This window comes from Myotis yumanensis, unplaced genomic scaffold (assembly GCF_028538775.1).
Source record: "Myotis yumanensis isolate MYYU_CA2020_CCGP unplaced genomic scaffold, mMyoYum1.0.hap1 SCAF_12, whole genome shotgun sequence".
Classification (NCBI taxonomy): Eukaryota; Metazoa; Chordata; class Mammalia; order Chiroptera; family Vespertilionidae; genus Myotis; species Myotis yumanensis.
Window position 1 is genome coordinate 17388324 of NW_027223763.1, and position 23048 is coordinate 17411371.

At 42.6% G+C, this 23048-nt stretch overlaps 1 protein-coding gene across 1 annotated transcript in view; it reads right to left on the reverse strand.

Annotated features, from left to right (window-relative positions):
* Positions 1 to 14669: 14669 nt before the first annotated feature.
* Positions 14670 to 23048, reverse strand: part of UGCG (UDP-glucose ceramide glucosyltransferase) — a 33090-nt gene continuing 24711 nt past the window's right edge. Inside the window, exons 5-9 of the mRNA XM_070430901.1 lie at positions 22517 to 22629; positions 20728 to 20906; positions 19388 to 19474; positions 18747 to 18936; positions 14670 to 17211 (exon numbers count right to left, since the gene is read on the reverse strand). Coding sequence (XP_070287002.1) covers positions 17041 to 17211; positions 18747 to 18936; positions 19388 to 19474; positions 20728 to 20906; positions 22517 to 22629 — 740 coding nt within the window. The 3' untranslated portion in view covers positions 14670 to 17040. The remainder of the gene's footprint in view (positions 17212 to 18746; positions 18937 to 19387; positions 19475 to 20727; positions 20907 to 22516; positions 22630 to 23048) is intronic.

Sequence of the window (23048 nt, forward strand, 5' to 3'; positions counted from 1 at the left end):
TGAGGACCTATGGAGAATAGTCAGCCTGTTAGAAGACTAGAAATGGGCAAAACAATGCACTAACTTAAAAAGGGAGAATGTAGATTCCCTCAGCTATAGGTGAATGAGTTCAACATTGCTTCTGAAATAATTTTGAATGAAACATGGAAAAGAATGGTTTACATGCACCTAACAGGGTTTATTGTGATTATGAGACAACATGGGTTCACTGAGAACAAGTCACACCAGACAAGCCTTCTTTCCTCCGGTTACATGGTTTCCTTCTGGTGTGTCTAGAAGGGAGATAGACAATGCGCACCACCGGACTAGTAGGGCCTCATGGAGCTTTCCTACGCAGAGACGGTGGTGGTTCCCCTGCCCGCGATCAGTGGTGTGCTGGAGATGGCTCACAGGAGCTGACTGGGCAAATCTCTTCCCAACTCCGTCTATATTCGGTGACATCACATTGGTAGTTTGAAATCTGCTGATTTGGAAGTAGTTATGCCATGGAAATCAGCAAACACTACAAATCAGGGATTTTTTTTCCCCCCTGGGGATTTGGCTGTTAAACGTTTACCAGCACAACACTGCCTGTACTCTAAGTATCTAGTGCAGTGCCAAGACACAGCGGGTGCTCAATAACTGATGTCTGGCCCTGACCGGTTTGGCTCAGTGGATAGAGCGTCAGCCTGCGGACTGAAAGGTCCCAGGTTCGATTCCGGTCAAGGGCATGTACCTTGGTTGCGGGCACATTACCAATAGGAGGTGTGCAGGAGGCAGCTGATCAATGTTTCTCTCTTATCGATGTTTCTAACTCTCTATCCCTCTCCCTTCCTCTCTGTAAAAAATCAATTATATATATATATATATATATATATATATATATATATAAAATAACTGTTGTCTGAAGGAATAAGTAACTTAAATAAGAAATCTGACCAAGTCTCCCATAATATGATGGTGGTCAAGAAAGAGAAATTTTAACTGGATGCCAGTGCAACAAAAATCAAAAGGAAAAAAAAAATGGAAGGAAGGAAGGAAGGAAGGAAGGAAGGAAGGAAGGGAGGGAGGAAGGAAGGAAGGAAAGAAAAAAAACCTATGTCAAGTTGGCAGGCATTTTCTAAAAGTGGATTAAAGAGCTCTGTCTTTTTCCTGTGAGCCTTGAGTAATTTTTATATCAACATGAGAGAATGAGGATGTTGTATGATACAAAGAACCCTTCACCATCTGGAAGGATGAACTGAACTGAGCAAGATGGAATTTTACAGGGACAAATAGAAAGTCCTGTTCTTGGATTAAGTGAGAACTAAAATAATAAAACAAACTATGAAAGTACAGGATGGGGCTGGGGGTGGAAGAACATAGCAGTGTGAGATGTGAAAAATGAGTCTAATGTCTCCACATTGGTCAGATGTTGCCTGAAAGCCCTGTACCAAGATTCAATTGAATATTCTGAGAAGAACAATTAGAGTGATAGGAGACACAAAAGTTGTCATGAGAGGCATGATAGGAGAAATTTGGAGGTCTTCATCGGAGAAATATTTGGGTGACTATTACATAGCCAGGACCATCGCCTTGCTCAACTCCAAGGAGGCGCCATTGACCTTGTAGTCTAGGTCAGTGGTCAAACTCATTAGTCAACAGAGCCCAATATCAACAGTACCACGACTGAAATTTCTTTTGAGAGCCAAATTTTTTAAACTTAAACTATATAGGTAGGTCCATTGTTATTAACTTAATTAGGATACTCCTAAGGCTTAGGAAGAGCCACACTCAAGGGGCCAAAGAGCCGCATGTGGCTCGCGAGCCTCAGTTTGCCGACCACGGGTCTAGGTGAACTGCAATACCCAGAGCGCTGCAGTGCATGTCTGCACAACCAGGAGAGCCACTCCTGCATGTGCACAAGGGGTTCCAATTCCAAATAGTAGAAGCCCCCGAGAGTTCTATTTGAGCTCAATTTCAGCAAGAGCCTCGGAACTCCTGAAGAGGATTTCCTCTTGCCTTGGATAGATTCAAAGCAGAGGCTGGGTGACCAGATGTCTTGGGCGTGCAATAGGGGATTCTGACAAGAGAAAAGCAAAAGGAGGGTGTCATTTGGATGCACTGTAATATGTTTGCAATTCTGAGAGCCACTAATCCCGGGGATTAGTGAGCTAATCCCGGGGATTAGGGAACTAATACCTGTGCTATACATTGTATTAGATACTTTATATATGTGATTTGATCTTCAAAACCACCCTAAAAAGTGAATGCTATTATCCTTAATTTGCAGGTGAAGAAACTGATACTCAGAGATTATTTGTCCATGGTCAGCCAATTATTAAATAGCTCAGCCAGGATTTAAACCTGGGAGTATGTCGCCTCTTGATTCTTCCCGCATCACTGGAGATTGGGAGGAGAGCTCACCACTCCACTCCCCCCGGGACTATTGGGTAGCAGGGTGACCAGTGTCAATACCAGTATTAGGATCAGGGCACTTGTGGGAGGAAGCTCACTGAAGAGAATGTGGAGCTGGAGCTGTGGGTGCTACTGACTGGCCACGTCTTACAGGTAAGGTTTCATACCAGAGCTAGCTCCTCCCCGTGTGCTGTCCTCATCCATACATCATGCCCTGAAGAAAATGAAGATGCTCAGAGAAACCCAGTTCCTGACTGAATGTTGCTCTTTGGATTAACAAATGTGAGTCAGGAGTCCCCTTATCTTGCCTCTTCACCTACGAGACTGAAACTCAGGTCTTAATGGTGACTCTGTAGGCTCTTAATCAGCCCCGGGATTGTTTGCGTGGAGCCACAGACAGACTGGAACTACCCGGGAACGACCACGTAGCTGTCAAACCAGGAAGGCTGATCTTTGACTCATCCATTCATTACGCAACTAATGGGCACTGCAGCACTGGGGTGTGCACCGTGCGTCAACATATGGCAGAGCCACACCTCTCCACGGCTGGAAGAGCTTGCCTGGCTGGCTCTTGAAGCATCAGATGTTGTTGACTTAGAAGAATCCATGCCTTTTTCATGATCTAATGAGCTATGGCAAGACCGGCATTCCTGTTTGCTAGTAATTCTTCAGTGTGAGAATTTGGTGTGGGCTGATGTTGTGTCTTGGGCAATTACTTTGAATTTCTCTGGAACCACCCCTGTTGACATGAGCTGTACTCACAGCTAGGATTAAAGTCTACTTACTAACAGAAGGCAAACACCTGTCCTCACAGTGAGCACGGCTAAAATTATAGTCAGGGACTCAGATCTCACTCTCGGTTAGGCTCTCAGAGCACCATTCATTTTGGTCTTGCTATTTTTCTGTCTCGGTTATCTCCCGGCCATCCAGGTACTCTAGTATTCTGTTGCTCTCTCTCTCTTTTTTTTAATCCTCCGAGGATATTTTTTCCATTGATTTCTAAAGAGAGTGGAAGGGAGGGGGAGGGAGAGAGAGAGAAACATTCACATTCAGTGTGAGACACATCAATTGGTTGCCTCCTGCACGTGCCCCTGCCAGGGCTGGGGAATCTGCAACCAAGATACATGCCCTTGACTGGGAATCAAACCCAAAACATTTCGGTCCGTGGGCCGATGTTCTAATCACTTAACAAACTGGCCAGGGCCCCTCTTTGTTCTTTTCATGTCAGTAAATTTACCACAGAATCATAAAAATTGGCACTGCAGATAAAGAAATAAAGCACAGGAAGGCTCATCCTACATCAAACAGCAAGTGAAATGCCCTTTCCACCCAAGTACCATGCCCCCTTCAATGAAAAGCTGTCGTGATGTGTGGTAGGACCGATGGGAAGGAAATTGGTAAAAGGTAGTGAATATCTTTATTTTTCTAGAAGATTCTAATATTGCCTTGGAATTCACCAAGCTCAGAACTCTACAGATTTGGCTGAATGGGACACTGAGAATGACGGGCAGGGGCTCTAGCACACGCTGAGTGACAGCCGCTCCTTCAGATCATTCCAGCGATGACCCTAAAGCAGAGGGGCAGGTTGGGTTTAATTCTCTGTGGACAGCCCATGACTCCTCAAGTGACCCAGTGCGGCCGCACCGGGAGGTCTGGCTCTTCTACAGGAGCCAATTGCTGTAAGTCATCTTTCTGTACCCGCTCAAGGTACCGTGCTTGGGCACTCAGGGTGGGAACAGCTGAGTGAGGCTGGTGCTCGGACTCTCTGGCCTCCGGGCTCTGAGTGTGCACTCTGCTGGGCCCCTCCTCTCCGAGTGGCTGTCTTCACACAGACGTGGTCACCAACGGGGGTTGCAAAGGTTCCCTGGCTAGAGGACTCCCTTCCTGCTTGAGGTCAGAGCCAAAAATGACTTCATTCGCACAACACTCTGGCATTTCCTGTGCAAGATGATTAAAGGCCTCTATGGCAGTTGGAACGTTTAATCACTTTTGGCTCAATATCTCCCATTACATGGTACCAACCCTCTCATCCTCCGTCACCCATCAGAAAGGCAGACTAGTTGGTGAATAGTTTGAGTTCTTCAGCAGCAATCCACAAGGGATAGAGTGAGGTGCACTCTGTGTCATTCTATTGAAGAAATCAGGGCAATGTTTGATGGATGGAGACGTCACCTACCCAAACCCATTTTCAATCCAGACAGGCTGCTGGCTGCACACTGGTTATCTCATACCCAGGGCTGCTGGGAATTCCAAAGGCGGCTTCTTCCTCTTAGAGCCATCCTGAATGGATACCTCCTGAAAGAAAGAGATTAAAAATAAAATTCGCCATATGCATGAGCATATCTGTAGAATTAATTCCTAGAAGTGGAACTTTTAGGTCAAAAGGCATGTGAGCTGTCGTTTTCATACTGAAAATTGTACCAATTTATACTTCCACCAGCAATGTGGGAGAGCGATTGTTTTCCTATACCCTTGTAAACAGTGCCAATTTTATCAGTGAGAAAATAAAATACAATTTTTTTATTTAACTGTGGAAAAAATCCATGATAAGTTTTCTGTGAGTTCCTTGATAATCAGGCCTCAGCCAGACTTCAAGGGCTAAATTAGCCTGTGGGTGGGAATTCTGAAAACAGTGGGGAGTTCACATGCAAAAATCCCTGGTTGATTTATCATCTGTAAAAGGAATATAATCATTCCAACCTCGTGAGGTTCTTGGGAGGAGTAGAGGCTCATGGATCTGGCGCGATTAGATAGTCAAATGTTACTTCTCTCCTTTCCCATTAAACACTGAGTGAGAAGCTAAGCCTGAGAAATGTTACTTACAGAAGTAGCTTGCTTTGCAGAAGTGCAATTCTTGAGGCTCTCACAACAGAGGAAGTTTAGGAAATGCCGAAGTCAAACTCGAATCCACACAGATGAGGTACTATCATGTGGCATCCGGAAAGATTTGAGTTTGATAATTCTTTCAGCCAAATACCAGAAAAATAATTCATAGTGACTCGTAATACAATAGAAATTGTATTAGAAAGCCACGTGAGCCCGGCCTGATGTGGTTGAGCAGTTGAGCATCAATTAAGGAACCAAGAGGTCACTGGTTCAATTCCTAGTTAAGGCACATGCCTGGATTGTAGGCTCCATCCCCAGTAGGGGATGTGCAGGAGGCACCTAATAGATGATATTCCTCTTTCATCAATGTTTCTATCTCTCTATCCCTCTCCCTCCACTCTCTCAAAATTATCAATAAGAACATATTTTTTTAAAAATAGAGAGCCCTGGCCAGTTTGATTCAGTGGATAGAGCGTCAGCCTGTGGAACGAAGGGTCCTTAGTTCGATTTCCGTCAAGGGCATGTACCTGGTGGCAGGCTTGATCCTCGGCCCCAGTCAGGCCTGTGCAAGAGTCAACCAATTGATGTGTCTCTCTCACATCAATGTTTCTCTCTCTTGGTCTCTCCCCGTCCCTTCCTCTCTCGCTAAAAAACCACAACAAACTATGTGAGTTTTCCCCCAACATTCAAACCAGGAAAGAGACTAACCCTGTGACAGCTCTTCACCAAGAATTCAGTCTCAAGGGCTCTGAAAGTGAGATACTCTGCTACCCAGTGGACATACATGTATAGACATGCAGTACTGTTCCCTTATATTGCTCACTTCCAAGTCAGTGTCTCCATGGATACCTTAGTGATGGAGTCCGGATTACCTGGTTATGCCACAGGTGACAAGAAAACTAGGAAACAGAGTTTCTTGGTTTTTAACCTTGGGGGTCAGTGAGATTTATCAGGTGATAAATTCCTAAGACATAGTAAGGGTGCTCAAAAATTGCTGGATAGCCAGGAAAAGTGATGACTATCTACAGCGTTGTCAACTGATTTGTCTAACACATATAGCCTTCTTGCATATGTGCGGGCGATCCGTAGTCTTTCTCTAGTTCTATCTGGATTCTGTCTTTCTATCCTGTAACCTATATATTATATTTTAAAGATAACCAGATCACCACAAACCTCCATATACATTAGGAAGGGAATAGAAAAGAGAGCCATTAATTATGACACAACGGGAAAAAATAAGTGTATAGTATAGCCTTCAGCCCACAATTCATCACATGGTCTTCTTTCCTCCACCATCCATTCCGTGCCTCTTTCTCCCTGGGAGTTAGTATGTTGGCTGGATGATGCTATACATGCTTTTCATTGAAACCATTACTTAACAAAGAAGTACTGGGATAGTGTGAAATAATTAGTATGTATATATTGGTCTCTGCCCCCGCTTCTGACATAGAAGTCTTAAAACCTTTGTAAATTCCTAAGCACAGTGGGATTGCGCTAGCCAGTTTGGCTCAGTGGATAGTGTCAGCCTGCAGACTGAAGGGTCCCGGGTTCGATTCCGGTCAAGGGCACATACCTCAGTTGCAGGCTCCAAGGCCTGGGAGGCAACCAATCGATGTGTCTCACATAGATATCTCTGTCTCTCTCCCAACTTTGCACTCTCTCTAAAAATCAATGGGTCGGGAGGATCCCCAAGTGAGGATTAAAAACAAAAAACAGTGGGAGTACTTTTTATTCTAATGAGGGGACTCTGGATGGGCTCCTGGATAGAGGGTGGTCATCAGAAAGACCAAGGCATAATTAGAAGCTTGGCATTTTCATCCCTCCCTCCCCGCATTCTCCAGAGAAGGGAGAGGCGAGAGGGGTTGGAAAGGCAGATGGTAATTGGCCATGCCTATGTGAGGAAGCCACCCTAAAATCCCAAAAGTATGGGGTTTCGAGGGCTTCCAGATTGTTGAGCACATCCACCTACCAGGAAGGTGACTCACCCCAATTCTACAAGGACAGGAGCTCCTACGCTCAGGACCCTGCCACACCTTGCCCTATATATCTTTTCATCCCTATCCTTCATCATATCCTTTAATAAACTGGTGAACGTAAGTAAAGTGTTGCTCTGAGTTCTATGAGCCCCTCTAGCAAGTTAATGGAACCCAAGGAGGGGGTTGTGGAAACCTCAGATTTATAGTGATTCACAGGTGACAACCTGGGCTTGCAATTGGCATCTCTCTGAAGTGGAGAGGGATCAGTCTTGTAGGACTGAACGCTTAACCTGTGGGGATTGAGTTGAATTAAATTGTAGGACTCCCAGCTGGTGTCTCAGAGAACTGCTGGATGCCAGGAAACCTTCACAGAAAACACAGGAGGAAGAACTGGTTCTTTCCCCTTACAGAGGTAGAAGTTATGTCCTGGGTTTCAGACATACCTCCTCCCTACCTCCATTGTGTAACAGCAACCCCAGTTCTCCTTGATAATCAGGATAAACCATTCTATTCGACACCATAACCCACTTGGGCCTCCTCTTCAAGTGGTATGGGGAGCCCCAATGGCCAAGTGACGGTTTCAGCTTCTGCTTCGGTGTCATCATTTTTGTGTCGCTGGTGGAAACATTCCTCTAAACCAGCAGAGCTCATAGCTGTGGGAATGAGCATCAACATTTTTCTAAGTGGGTCATCAGATGCAATAGTGAAAGATGCCTCACCCACCATTTCATTTTTTCCTTGCTTTCGGTCCTGCTCAGCCCTGGCAGGATAGAGGGTGGTCATCAGAAAGATCAAGGCATAATTAGAAGCTTGGCATTTTCATCCCTCCCACATATGCAAGAAGGCTGTATGTGTTAGACAAACCAGTTGACTACGCTGTAGATACATTGTAGGCCATGCAGTAAAAGGGTCAAACCAGCATGCTTTCATGTGGTAGACAAATCAAAAGAGGTCTGCCAAGCACGGCGCCTCTTTCTTAATGGTAGGAGTTGCATCTGCCTCCTCCTTTGAAGGAGATATCCAACTGGGATTGATACCTTAATGAAGTGGTAGCCCCTGTATTTTCTTGGGATACACCTCTTATGTTAGGCACATAGGCATCTGACCCAAGAAGGTTTCTAAAGCACCTGCTGCCTGGCTGGTGTGGCTCAGTGGTTGATCGTTGACCTATAAACTAGGAGGTATCTCTCCCTCTCCATTTTCCTCTCAAATCGATAAAAATATTTTTTAAAAAAACACCTGCTATATCCTGGCTTCTAAGTCCTATTAGTTTGATATCATCAATGGGCCAACTACATGTCCATATATGACATTCCGGGCTAAGGATCACCCTGGGGCCTCAGAGGGGAGGAAGGTCATTGCAGGCCAGTAAGAAGAGCAGATGTTCAGTCATGAGAAGTTTGCCATGCCCTATAGATAGGCCAAAAAGATTTCTCTCCGATAATCCCTTTTAATTAGGCAAGGCCCCTAATTGGAATTTTTCTATGTAGTTGAGTGTGGGCGGGGGTGGAGCAGAAGTTTCTCTTGAGCCTGCAGGGTCTCGGTTACCTTTAGCTCAAAACAATCCACATACCACAGAGGCATATCTTGGGGTGACTCATTCTGAACTCCCATAATATCATTGTGGGCTCCCCCACAGAAAAGGAGGAAGAGTACCTGTATCAGTGAGATTTGGGGTACTTTGAATCACATGAATCCTTCCCAAATTCAATTCTTAGGACTAGGGAGTCCTTTATATCAAAATCATCGACTTGCCGAAACCGGTTTGGCTCAGTGGATAGAGCGTCGGCCTGCGGACTGAAAGGTCCCAGGTTCGATTCCGGTAGGGGGCGGTCGGGGGGCATGTACCTGGGTTGCGGGCACATCCCCGGTGGGAGGTATGCAGGAGGCAGCTGATCCATGTTTCTAACTCTCTATCTCTCTCCCTTCCTCTCTGTAAAAAATCAATAAAATATATTTTTAAAAAAAAATCATCGACTTTAGTTTTCTTCTATCGCCTCCTTTCTCTTCCTGGAACTATTATAATTAGGCTATTAAGTCTCCACCTAATGGATCCACTATGTCTGGTATCTGTGCATTTTTCTTCATATTTAGTTCTGTTTTGCTCAGAGCTATTGGGACGCTCTGCCCCTCCCCCCGCAAACACTAATTTGGTTTTCAGAAGTAATCATCGTCTTTAACTTCTACATTGAATTTTCAAATTTAGAAGTCATGCTCTTTAGTGCCATAATTTCATTTTTTTATGCTCTACTTCTGCCTTCTTAAATGTTCTCATTATGTTCTTCCCCCTCGTTATATTTTAATTGAATTTCTCTTCTGTGTCTCCCCTTAATTCTCCCTCAACTTACTCTCATCTTCTGGCCATTGAGTTTGGTCTCTTTCCTGAAAATGACCTGTTCCCTTTGTTTGTCATCTCTCTTGCCTGATGATCTGGTGGCAAGTCAGCGGTTGGAACCTCTCAGGCAGTGGTGGGCTGACTGCGGCTGTCATATGGGCCAGTGGCAACTGGGACAGGAAGCAGAGACTTTCCTGTGGAGGCTTTTGGGGGCGAGGTCTCTGTTCTCAGATGCAAGAAAGTGAAACCTTCTAGAGCTGCTGGCACCAGTGGGACGATGTCCATTTCCCCAGAGACGGGCCCAGCAAACAGGCAAAGTGGCCAGATTTGGATTCTCGCCCTGTGTCTCCACTTCCTTTCGTGGCTGAGTTGTCCTAGCTGGGAGGACTGAGATCTGAAGAGTCTATACAGGTTGTCGTTTCCCCAGAATTCCCTAAGGATGGGCAGTGCAGGTCTGCTGGCCCCAATCAGTGGGGACCCTGAGGACAGGGACTGTGTCCTACATGTACTCTGCAGTTTTGACTCAATCTCATTACACACAGCCATGGTACTCCTCTTCACACACACCCCGCCCCCTTGGGCTAACCTATGAAAACAGAGTAAAAAATTTCAGTTCCAGTTACCCTGGTGACAAAGTGCCAAATTGCAGTTTCTAAGAGAAAAAAAAAATTTTTTTTTCTTCCCATCACTTTTATTTTTCCAACATTTTCACAAAAAATTATTTCTGACAAATCAGTAGCTAAATACTATTTAAGAGAAATACTTGTGCTAACTTTTCAACCAGTTTTCCTCTGTCTCCATTTCCCCTGTTACCAGAAGTGAAGTTTGCCAACCAGCATCTGTCGTCCCATCTGGCCTGCTCTGCAGATTCCTTTGTGTTGTCGCAACCTCTGGTGATTACACTTCCTTGGGCCACTCTGTGGTTCCTGATCCAAATTCCAACGTGCAGAGGAGGAGGATTCCCCTCATGCCACCAAGCCATGCTCAGGACCAGCTGGGTGGCCAAGAATTCAACTCATTTCCGACCCTCTCCACTGGAGAGCGCATCAGATCCCACAGGCTGGCTCAGGGCTCAGGCCTCCAAGACTGCCCCTCCCCCACTCAGATGTTGATGGCAAGTCCAGGTACCTGTGCTGTTGACTGATCCACTATGGATGGGGGTTTGTACTGCACCCTAAATCGGCTCGTAGAGCTCAGAGAAACATCTTACGCACTAGATGATTGGCTGATGACAAAAGGATGTGAGCCAGGAAGAGCCAGATGGAAGAATCACGTAGGGCAAGGCCTGGGGAGAATATCTCGGAGCTGCCATGTCCTCTCCGGAGGCGCTTCTCTCCCCAGATCTCCACGTGTTCGCCAGCCGGGAAGCTGCCTGAATCCCATCCTTTGGGTTTGTGTGGAGGCGTTATTACATAGGCACCGTTGATTAAGTCATTGTCCACTGGGGATGGATTCCATCTCTCGCCCTTCTCCTATCCCCAGAGGTCATGGGGGTTCCAACCCCCTAGTCATATGGTAGGCTCTCCTGGCACGGAGCCTCCATCACGGGTGCAGTCCAAAAGCCACCTCATTAGCATCACAACAGGCATCTTGACCGCCCTCATCCTTTAGGAAATTCTAAGGGCTTTTGGAGCTCTGTGCCAAAAAGGGGACGGATACTAAATACATATTCCTTAATCATAAATCACACGGCCACAGCCACTTCACTTAGAATAAAAAAATAGTCCTAAAAGCTGAGCCTCAACTATCCTGCTCCCAAGGCCACCACCTGCACTCCACGGCCCTTGACTGTGCAAAATGCATTCCCTCGTGTGCTAACCTTCACCGTAATGTTCCTCAAGGTGTGCTAGAAAGTGCTTGCATCAGAATCTTAGGAAAACTTACAAAGGTTTAGAATTCTTGGTTTTACCACAAGGTAGTGGAGCACTGTCGTTGGTGTTTCAAACAGTTCTCATTTAATCTTGGCTGGTGTGGCTCAGTTGGCTGAGCATCGTCCCATGTACCAAAAGGTCACCAGTTTGCTTCCTGGTCAGTGCACATGCCTGGGCTTCCGGCTCCATCCCCAATAGGGGCCATGTAGGAAGCAGCCCATCAATGTTTCTCTCTCATCAATGTTTCTCTCTCCCCCTTCCTCTCTCTCTCTAAAATGAATAAAAACGTGTTTTTAAAAAATAACAAAGAACTAAAATAAGTCTAATTCATAGGACTGTTTGGGAGCCATGGGAGCTACAAAGCCATGCAGAAGAAAATTCCCTTTCTGGTGACCAGTTCTAGAAAGACCTCAACCCCCACACTCACTACTCAGTGTCCAGAGTCAGAGAACCTCAGAAATTATCTTTGAATTATCCCGAACCAGCTATCTATTAAAAGAATAGTTGGGCCTACCTGGTTTGGTTCAGTGGATAGAGCGTTGGCCTGTGGACTGAATGGTCCCAAGTTCGATTCCGGTCAAGGACACATGCCTGGGTTGCAGTCTCGATACCCAGTAGGGGGCATGCAGGAGGCAGCTGACCAATGGTTCTCTCTCATCATTGATGTTTCTATCTCTCTCTCCCTCTCCCTTCCTCTCTGAAATTAATGAAAATATATTTTAAAAAAGAATAGTTGGACACAGTCCAGCCAGGTAAAATTCTTCGAATGTTGCCCATGCCACAGGTGCATCTCACTCCACATATGTGTGCAATGCCCTGCTGTACACACCAAGTTCTCTCAGCCTTCAGATTCTGTGGACTGTTCTTGCAGGAGTGCAGGCCTGTACAATGAAGTCTTGCAACTGCTTGCTAGGCCTTGCAACTCAGTCCATTGGCTCTAGCATTCTGGACAGCATTACATGGGCTACAAAGGCACTACTTATAATCCGATTGAGTTTTCTCCTCAAACACTATTTACCCCGAAGTACCCAAGGATGAGGATCAGTTGCTCTAAAAAAGATCATGCAAACCCTCTCCACCAGACTGTGAACAAATCTTTTCTTCAGGCCTTGAAGTAAGAAGAGAGACTTTGTTCAGGGGGTAACCAAGCTTTCATTTTCACTTTGTGACCACGGCCTTGCACTTAGATCCTTATTTTAGGAACACAAACCTGTTACTGAGAATGTGGCTTTTCATGTGCATTAACTCCGTTAATTTTCACATCAACCCTGACACATAGATAACATTGGGGGCACAGAGAGGTACAGGAAGCAAATGTTGATGCTGGAAAGCGCACCCAAGCGCTCTGGCTCCGAGGCCTGCACTCCTCTGTGATTAGCTATAGGCATAAGATTAGTGATAAAGGCCTGCTTATCTTTATTTGTTCATTAATTGATTCTGGAGAATGGACTTCGTGTCAGGTCCTAAGCTACGTGCTTGGGGCACAAAGGTGAGTGTTACTGACCTCCCTGCCCTTGATATTCCCAGTCTAATAATGAACAATGAAAGGGGCAATTAAAATAATTAGTGTTAAGTGCCAGGGAGGAAGTGAGGGGTGAGGCTGTGGAGGCACAGATGGCGGGGTGGGGGGTGGGTTGGGGGGGGCAGGGTGTACACAGCAACGGGAAGATAAGCCATGGAGTTGGCATCTGAATCGAGTCCCCAGGGTGAGGTGAGGGTCAGTTAGAGGAATCAGGGGATCTGGCTGAGGAAGCAACATGCACAAAGACCAGAGCAGGAAAAGGAGGGAAATTCACTATGAAGAGAGTTTATGTGAGTGGGTTTAGGGAGATGGCGAGAGATGAGGCTAAAGGGGTTGGCAGGAACCTAACCTAAATGGCCTCTCTGTTGTGAGAAAAGCCTAGGCTTTACCCTGAAAGTAATATCAAGCCACTGAAGTATTTTGAGTAGAGGTTTTCTTTATAGCAAGAAGATACTGGTGGGCACGGGAGGGATGGTCTTGCCTGCAACTGTTACCAAACTCAAGGGGTTCCCCATTTGATGTGCTCTATTCAAAAGCCAGACCTGGTTGTCACAAGGTAGTTTTATTTACTTGCAGCAAGTAAAAGAAATAGTAGATTCACATCCAATGAATGAATTCAGACAATATATCCCACGAAGCTTCAGAAGGAAATGAACTGTTTTCATCCATGTAAACACGGTCTTGTGGTATGTACTAATCTTCTCCATCAAATGATATACGTAAAGCATTTTACCTTCAACTAGCTTTATAATAACTTCCGTTCTTGTTCTGCAGGTTTAAATCTGGCTTCCTAGAACAATGTTTAAGAGTTGGATAAATATGGACAGTTATTTAAAAAACCTGGGTTTTTCAATTTTGGGGTTCATGTAACAAGTGGTAAAGCTGTTGTAGGCAGAACTTGAAATGTGGTCCAGTGGTGTGAAGTTCAACACCGGGGGCTGATATATCAGGGGCCACTCCCAGCTCTGTGGGCAACTGTCTGCCGCACCCTTGGGATCACACCTTTCACAGTGGCCATCTCCCCTTCCTTACTTTTAAGGGCGAGGGCTCTTTGGAATGTGCCTAGCTGTAAAATTCTAAGACTTACACTCAACTTTGTGTTAATCATTTCTTAAACATTAGGGTTTAACAAACTATAAAGAATGAGCTTGATGGCTGGGTCAAGGCGTAGAGGTGGCGCCATGGCCAGACCACTCTCAGTCTCCCCACACCCCTTCCCTGGGGCTGGCTCTCGAGCTAAGCGTATTCTTCTTTCTTAGACGGGTGGTAAAATAGGCCTGGCAGTGCCTCAGACTAGGAGCCTGGCCCTGGTTAGTGTGTGGGTGCCGCTTCGTCTGCCTGGCATTTAGGTCTTCAGCTGCAATGCCATTCCATTCCTTCCCCTGGATCTGCGTTCCTACCTATTGGAGCTGAGCTCCGGCTGTGAGTCCTGGTGAGGGGGATGGGGGTGGGGAGCAGAGGTACCAATGGGTCTTTTCTAAATGTTTTATGGGCTAGTGCTTCTCAGGTCTGTCTGCACAGTAAACAATGAGCAGAATGATTAAGCCAGAATCTCTGTGGGCAATTCTAACATGCAACCATGTTAGAATGATGTTCAAAAGCTGGACTTTGAGCCATTAGTCTCCCTGTAGCACTGGGAAAATGAAGATTTCAAAACCCACACCTCACAGAACTGCTCTAGTAATTCCGATGCAAACGGTGGAACGTGTTAACATTATTTATAAAAATACAAAAGGAAAGAGGAAACAAAAATGCGGTATTGCTCATGTTTTGATTGTATTCCAATTTTTATTTTTTGAACAAAAAAACATAAGGACAATGATCTTAAATAATAAAACATGGTACAGTCTAGATACTTTTAAAAAGACAGTTCATTAAATTTGGATTTCTACAGTTCTGTTGTGATGCTTTCTCCGATATTAATATTTATTTATTTATTTTTACCATTTTATCACCACTCTAAACTCGCTAAACAAAAAAATCACTCTGTCTGCTCCCACGAAGCTTCACTTTAAAGAAATCCTCCACTCCCACATCAAACACACACAGAACAGTCATGATGTATTTACAGAACACAGGAAGTCTGTCCAGCCACTTTGGTTCTGTTGTTCCCTTACCCATGCTGACATCAGCAAAAAGCTAAGTAATAAGCATGATTTCGCTTCAGCAGGCCAAGGGCGGCATCAACCAAACTTCATGAAACAACCAACAAGTTACAAACATGGTCAGCAAAAGTCAACTTGCACAACAGTGATTTAAAAGCATACACACGGAGTGGGTCACAACTAGACTGGCTTTCCCTGTGCAACTCTCCTCAGGGAACAGTACTACCCATTTCACATAGGAAGGACGATGCGTCAAAGCCTTTGTTCACGAAGAAGGTGCCCTTCAAAACAAACTCATCATAAGGCAAAAGGAAAAGGAAAAAGAATGAAGTAGTTTGGCCCAGAGAGAGGCTTGTGTACAATGTGTATACACAGTATATACACACTTATAGATATATTACCATTTAAACTATGTATATAGTCATTTGACAATTAAATGAATTGGCTCAGTGCAGTGAAAAAGTATTCATTGTCTACAAACTGTAGTTATTGCTAATATGCTACACGTGATAGTTGGACATGAAAACTGAGTAACTTAGAATTAAAGCTGCCATATTGCCAGTGTCAGCCCCGCAGCAGGCGTTCATATGGACAACATGCCATCCCTGCCTAAAGGAAGAGCAAACATTCCACGACCAAAAAAAAAAAAAAAAAAAGAAAGAAAGAAAGAAAAAGAAAAAGGCTTATGCACTGTCCCTTACATATTTGCCTATTTTTTAAAAAGCAAAAAACAAGTCCAGTTCACCACAAGCTAAGCACAACCTGACAAGCAAGTTTAGCGGCCTGAAGGGAGGGGAGAGGGAAATACGGCATGCATTTACAAGGAGCACTGTTCTAGTCTATTTTGTCATACAAACTGGAATACAAAAATCCAATTTAAATAAGACTAGACTAACTGTAATAGTAAAAAACCAAAAAAAATAAAATAAAGCAGAAAACCAACCACACGCACAGTAGACTTGGTTGATACTGATTATTTAAGAGTAAAAGTCATCCTGTCCCCTTATACCCAACTGTAATTTATTTATTGATGGCTAGAATATTTACTTAAAAAAAGATATTAAATACCTGTAATTACATTCTTTTTAACAATGAGACATACTGTTTAAGAAAATAGCTCGTGTGAAATGTGTCTGAAATGCATTTTTCCTCATAACTATCAAAACATCCACTCACACTTAAAACAACCCTCCCCCCCCCCCCCCCCAATAGTTAAGGACAGATGGGGTGGGTCAGGTGAGGGACAGGGAAGGAAAGGGTTACCAGCACAGTGTTTAACAATGGTTCAAGACAGAACCAACAAGAGTTGGTCAAAAAGATGCCTTCGATACATGGCTATGATTAAAAACCAAACTCAACCACTTTGGGTTCATTGCAGTGACGCCAAAAAAAAAAAAAAATATATTCCTCACAGATTTATAGAAATACTAGACTCCAGCTCGTTCGTTATTATTATTTTGTAAAGTTTTTCTGTTTGTTTTTGCAAGGCCTGGCTACCTTGTTACACTTTTTATCTGCTCTGCAACAACTACGAGAGGTAGGCATAAAGCATGAAAAAGTTTCCCGTTAGTACCTCACTGTGGATTGTTCACTGCGCAATACCATTCACTTTAGTCTTTTCTGAACCCCAAAACAAAGCTGCTGCCATTCCATCAATGTTCTAAAAGAGTGTACTCACAAATAAGAAACTTTTTCTACTGAAGGATACTGTCAGTGTTTGCTGCAGAGCATTTGAATACATATATATATTCAAAAGACAACAAAAACCAAACCCAGGTTCCTAGAACCAATTCTCTTGATTCTCTACTTCCACAAAATAATGTATACCATTTGGCCAAGACTACAGATGTGTTTCTTTTTTTTTTTTTTTTTTTCACAGATGCAAGTGCCATGCAAAAAATAAATTAAAGAACAGATACCAAAACATACATGTGATAAAACTACTGAAGGTAGATCTTTAAAAGCATTTATATAAACATAATTTATAATACTTCTTTTTTCTCCTGTATGTACAGTCACAAAGCTGTAGTTATACATCTAGGATTTCCTCTGCGGTGCCCCCACAGCGCAACCTGTAGCGGCCAGTTCTCCAGCTTATCGTAGGGTCCCATAATGCCGACAAAAAAATGTATATCGTCATGGATTCACGGATGAACCAAGCTACTGCATAATCAAGTTTTGAAAAACACAGTGTGCCACCCTACGAATTAAAAAAGAAGAAGAATTGATTTACTATCAGACTAAAGACACAGTTAAAAAAAATAAACGTTTTTGAATTCACACTTTTAAGTACACTACACAAAAATCAACTCTGTTTAAAAAAAATAAAATCCGTTTCTTAAGATAACTTAACTGTCATGCAATATTATAATGGTAAAGAAAATGTTGCCCTGGCTGGTTGCTCCGTGGTTAGAGCCAAGGACCAAAGCGTTGCGGGCTCAAGGGCACATAAGTCAGTTGCAGGTTCAATGCCAGCAGGTGGGGGCATGAGAGGGAGTAAATTCTCTCAATGATGTATCTCTCTCACATAGATGTTTCTCTCTCTGTAGCTCCTCCCCTCCTTTCCACTCTCTCTAAAAATCAATGGAAAAAATATCCGACCAGCATGGCTTAGTGGTTGAGAATTGACCTATGAACCAGGAGGTCACAGTTCAATTCCCAGTCAGGGCACATGCCCGGGTTGCGGGCTCCATCCCCAGTGGGGGGTGTGCAGGAGGCAGCTGATCAATGATTCTCTCTCATCATTGATGTTTCTATCTCTTTCTCCCTCTCCTTTCATCTCTGAAAGCAATAAAAATATATTTTTAAAAATATCGTCATACCTGGGGTATTAAAAAATATAATAAAAATTTTAATTATCTACATATATAAAAGCCTAAGCAACCATTCGACTGGTAGCTATGATGTGCACTGACCACCAGGGGGCAGATGCTCAACGCACAGGCATGGAAACAAGGAACAGACTGATGAATCCCAGAGGGAAGGGAGGAGGGGGGAGGGCGGAAAGAGATTAACCAAAGATCTTATATGCATACTAGAGGCCTGGTGCACAGATTCATGCACCGGTAGGGTCCCTCGGCCTGGTCTGTGGGGACCGGGCCAAACTGGCAGTCCAACATCCCCCGAGGGATCCCGGATTGCGACAGGGCACAGGCCAGGCCAAGGGACCCCACTGGTGCATGAATCAGTGCACCAGGCCTCTAGAGAGTAAATAAGAGGCATTAAAAAACTGCTAGCCTAATATATTCTGAGTGAACACTTTTTAATTTAACATCATTGTTATTTTTCTTTGAGCCCTAATAACAGTGACTGCATAACAACTGAAAGCTGAAAGTCAAGTTGAGTTTTGGGTCCACATTCCACCAACAAAAGGAATGTTTAAACTTGATATTAACCTTCAATGGGAAGCTATCTGATCTTTTCTACCTTTAATAAATTAAAAAGTGGTTTGTTTTTTTTTAAATTCTCATGCAAAGACACGTTTTTATTGATTTAATTTGAGAGAGAGAGAAAAACATTGATGTGAGAAAGAAACATGGGTTGGTGCTTCCTGCACATGTGCTGACCAGGGACTGAACCTGAAACCCAAGTATGTGCCCTGACTGGGAATTGAACCTACCACCTTTTGGTGTACACAGGACGATACTCCCACCAACAGAGCCACCGTTCAGGGCTAAATTAAAAAGTTTTGGTTCCATCAAGTGACTGCCAATCTTTCCATACCTATCCACATACCTGGACACCCCTGAGTTGAATGTAGTCAAATATAAACCATGCCAGGCAATGACACATGAAAAATACCATAATATCCCATCTGAATACATGGTGGGCTGCCCATCCAATAATTAAACTGGCAACAAAGCATTCTGAAATCGGCTCACAAATTATTGTAGCAGGAAGCATGTTAATTCGTAATTTGGTCCACCTAAAAAATAAAAGGACTTTCTTTAAACAATAGCTTGGTTACAAGACTAAACCTTTCCCCCCCAAAATAATCAGTTCTTTACCATGTTATATCAAGGTCCCCCTCTTCAAAGAGTATTTAATGAATCTCTTCTATTTTTATTTAGCATATAAAAGGGCTAGAAATTCATTTGTATGGTCTATATGAATAAAGATTATAAAATTCAAAGTATAGAGAATGAGAAAATAAAGATGAGCACATAAAAAAATCATCTCCACATTTCTTTTTTGAATGCTTTCCGTGTAACACAGTGAAGAAAATATATGTAGACATTAAATTAGCTAAACTTTCTTTTCTGGAACTGAAAAATCTGACTTTTAGATTTATTTTTAAACCAAGTTATACCACATAAAAATCACCCCCCTCCCCCCCTTTTAAACAAAGTATAAAAGGCAGAAAGCGGCTGACTCACCTGATCATTCTAGATTGAAACTGAGAAATGGAATATGAGCCAGAGTTCTGCATGGCAACTTGAGTGGACATCGCAAACCGCCAACCTCTGAAAGTTAAGACAGTTGAGCTGTGATGATGGACACATGCAAGTGTGACTGGCGATGCTTTAATCATCACTGTAAAGAGTCATCAGGGAGAGCCTAGCCCTCAGGATTAGCACCCCACTCAGGGTACATCATACGGATGTTTGAGCAGTTACGTGGGCCCCCGACAGTACCATCTAAGGGCTGGAAGAAGCTACAACCCCTCCGTTTACAATGTAAGAAACTTAAACGACAGGCATTCTCAAAGTTCTAAATGGAATGGGTTCTGTATATAATAGTTTAGTCTCTGGCCCAGTGGTTGAACGTCGACCTATGAACCAGGAGGTCCGGTTCGATTTCCGGTCAGGGCACATGCCCAGGTTGAGGACTTGATCCCCAGCGTGGGACTTGCAGGAGTCAGCCAATCAATGATTCTCTCTCATCATTGATGTTTCTATCTCTTCCTCCCTCTCTCTTTCCTCTCTGAAATCAATAAAATATATTTTAAGAAAAAGAAAGTTTAAGTGGGAACGGCCGGGGAGAGGTCAATGGGGGAAAAAGGAGACATATGTAATACATTAAATAATAAATTTTTAAAAAAAGTTTAGTCTACTAACCAAAAAGGGGTGGGGAAGGGCAATGTGTGTGTGTTCAACAAAAAATGTAAATAAAAAGTGACATCATATATCTCTTGCAAAACACTATGAAACCACAAAACAACATGAACACCATTAATGAGAAAATTTTAAAACCCCACTTCAATTTTTAAACCACTTCTTTAGTAAATTATCACACAAGACAAGGATCCCCTTTAATAGCAAACAGTATTATTTTGTGATAGGGAAATGTTAAGTTAATCATGTGAACCATTAGTTGGCCTCTTAGCAAAATCCCAAATAATCTGAAAATTTCAAACTTTGAAATAATGTCCTTTGAATTTTCACCTACTGGCTTATGACTACACTGATATTTTTAATTCTTCTAAAACACACAGAAATGTACACCCATAATAATGAACATTCACAATTACAAAGAAACTTCCTTTTAATCACTTCAAACCTCATTAATCTGAAGAATGTAGATGAATGAGAATATTTATGTCTTTAGAATAACATTATCTATGAATTCATAGAAATTACTTTCTGAAAATATTAACCTATTCTGCATTCACTAGCAAAAATAAAGAGTCCTTAATCCATGGTTTTAACAAATAGAATAAACCAACAGAAGTTAGGTACTGAGCATACTGTAGCCTAATGTAATTTAGTTTTCTTACCGGTCAGCTATTGCTTTGGCCATAAAGTAATCTTCAGCAATGTATTGAGCAAAAGCTATAAGCCCTCCTGCTTGGTCTAACACATCCTTTCTCATTAAACAAGACATTCCTGTTACACATTTGAAACCAGTTACATGGGCAGAGATATAGGACCTCGGATGAGAAGTTCCAAAATACACCTGCCGAAAAAACAACCCAGAAACACATGTATACAATTAGAATTTTATGTATGGTGTTTATAAACTCTTATTTCTAATGAGTTTCCTTTAAGTATGACTGAATGAATATCATATTCTTATATAAATTACCTGAATAAAAATTGGTATAAATAATGTTTACAGATGTCAGGCAGTCAGTAATTTTATTGGTTGACTACTCTTGCTATTATTTTATTACTTCTATTTTTTAAAATTTATTTTTATTGTTGAAAGTATTACAGATGTCCCCATTTTTCCCCTCTGACTCCCACCCTACCTCAGGCCTTCACCACACTACTGTCTGTGTCCATGGGGTATGCATATATGCATATAAGTTCTTTGGTTAATCTCTTCCCCCACCCCCGCCTTCCCTCTGAGATCTGTTAGTCTGTTCCATGCTTCCATGTCTCTGGATCTATTTTGTTCATCAGGGAAAAGTATATTCTATTCTCAAATAAAAGTTATCTTCCCGAAAACTGCAAGATTCAAAGATTTATCCAAATAAAACTTAATTTAGATATAAGACAGGTAAAAATATCACTCATTGTTATATATAAAAATGAACAAATATTTATCATCCTGCTTTCAGAATGTTCATATAATTATACACACACACACATATAATATATATATTACATATATATAGTATATATATATATATATGTATATATGTATGAATACATATACAAACACCACCTATCAACCTACAGGATGATTTCTTAACTCCTTTTCTTGTATCCATTCATAGCTGGCTGCTTCCTGCCCCCGAGTCACTGAGCTTCTCAATTTCCCCAATTTTATTTTTCAACTTATTTTTCATAATCAGGGCAGACACTAAAATTCTGTCTCCCATTTTACTGCCCTTTCCCTAGATAGCTGTGAAGTCACGAGATATGCAAGCTGTTAAAATTAATGGTTAGAATAAGATGGTCATCACCCTACTTATTATACATAAAACCCTACTGATTATTTGCATCTGAGATATGCTACGTCTTCTAATTAGCTTGAAATAGAGAGCAGTGATCTTTCTCAATGGCAATAGTTACATACACAGCACAGAGCAGGGAATTATCAGAGCAATTAAGAATATGATTCTTGCTACCTACCCCATACCCAGACTGTAACGAAGCCCTTTGTGGTACTGAATAGGACCAAACTTCTAAGACCAGAAATATACATCTTAATTCCGTAGGTAGTTATTAAGTGAGGTCTGAGGAATGGGGTGGGACTATGGACTAGTTGGAGGCTCTACAGATTTCTTCATAGAATGGAATGAATCCTCTGGCCTATTTCTATTCATTCTAAGTCTGGTAGATTAAACCTAAACTACAGGGGTTGGTGCAAAATGGGAGGTGCTTATCACTGACATATAAATCATCCTGGACACTTATAAAACAGAAACACAATGTGGCATAGAAGAATAAGACATATTTTATTTTGAAGGAATTGAGAGTTTCCTTTTCTAAACAAAAAGTCGATTAGCGGACAATTAGTCCTTCCCAAAATGTCATCCCAACTCTCTGAATAGTCTCAAGCTTCTGGGCGAGTAGGAACCCGACAACAAGAATGTTATTTATGAGCATCATACTCACCTGTTCCAACGTGGCGGCAAAGCCCTGTCTGTCTGCTACATACGGCAGCCCGTGAACCAGGCCAACTTTCTCTGTCATTTGGTTAACCATGTCAGTGAGTGTGTCTGGAAGCACTACATAAAAAAGACAAAAAGGTGGCAAGGGGGAGAGAGGAAAACACTCTTTTTAGTAAAATGCCCACTAATGTAAAATATATTCTGTGAGTTATTAAATTACTAAAAAAAAAAAAAAAAAAAAAAAATTTAAATTCTTTTTTACATTTGGATCTATTGAAGGAATCTCAATTCCTTTTCTGAGTCGAATACAAAATTTCAAAAAGGCGTAATTTACGATAAGCTAATTTACTCTATACGTTGTTAGGCCATTATATACCTAATACTATGGATATACCTTGAAAACCTTAACTACTCCCGTTTCAGATCCTCCAAACTGGAGTAATGGACAATGTGTCCTAGTCAAAAGCTACAGGGGTAGAAGTCAAAGGACCCCAGTTCTTAGGCCGCCTCCTCCATTCTCCAACCACAGGAAGTGA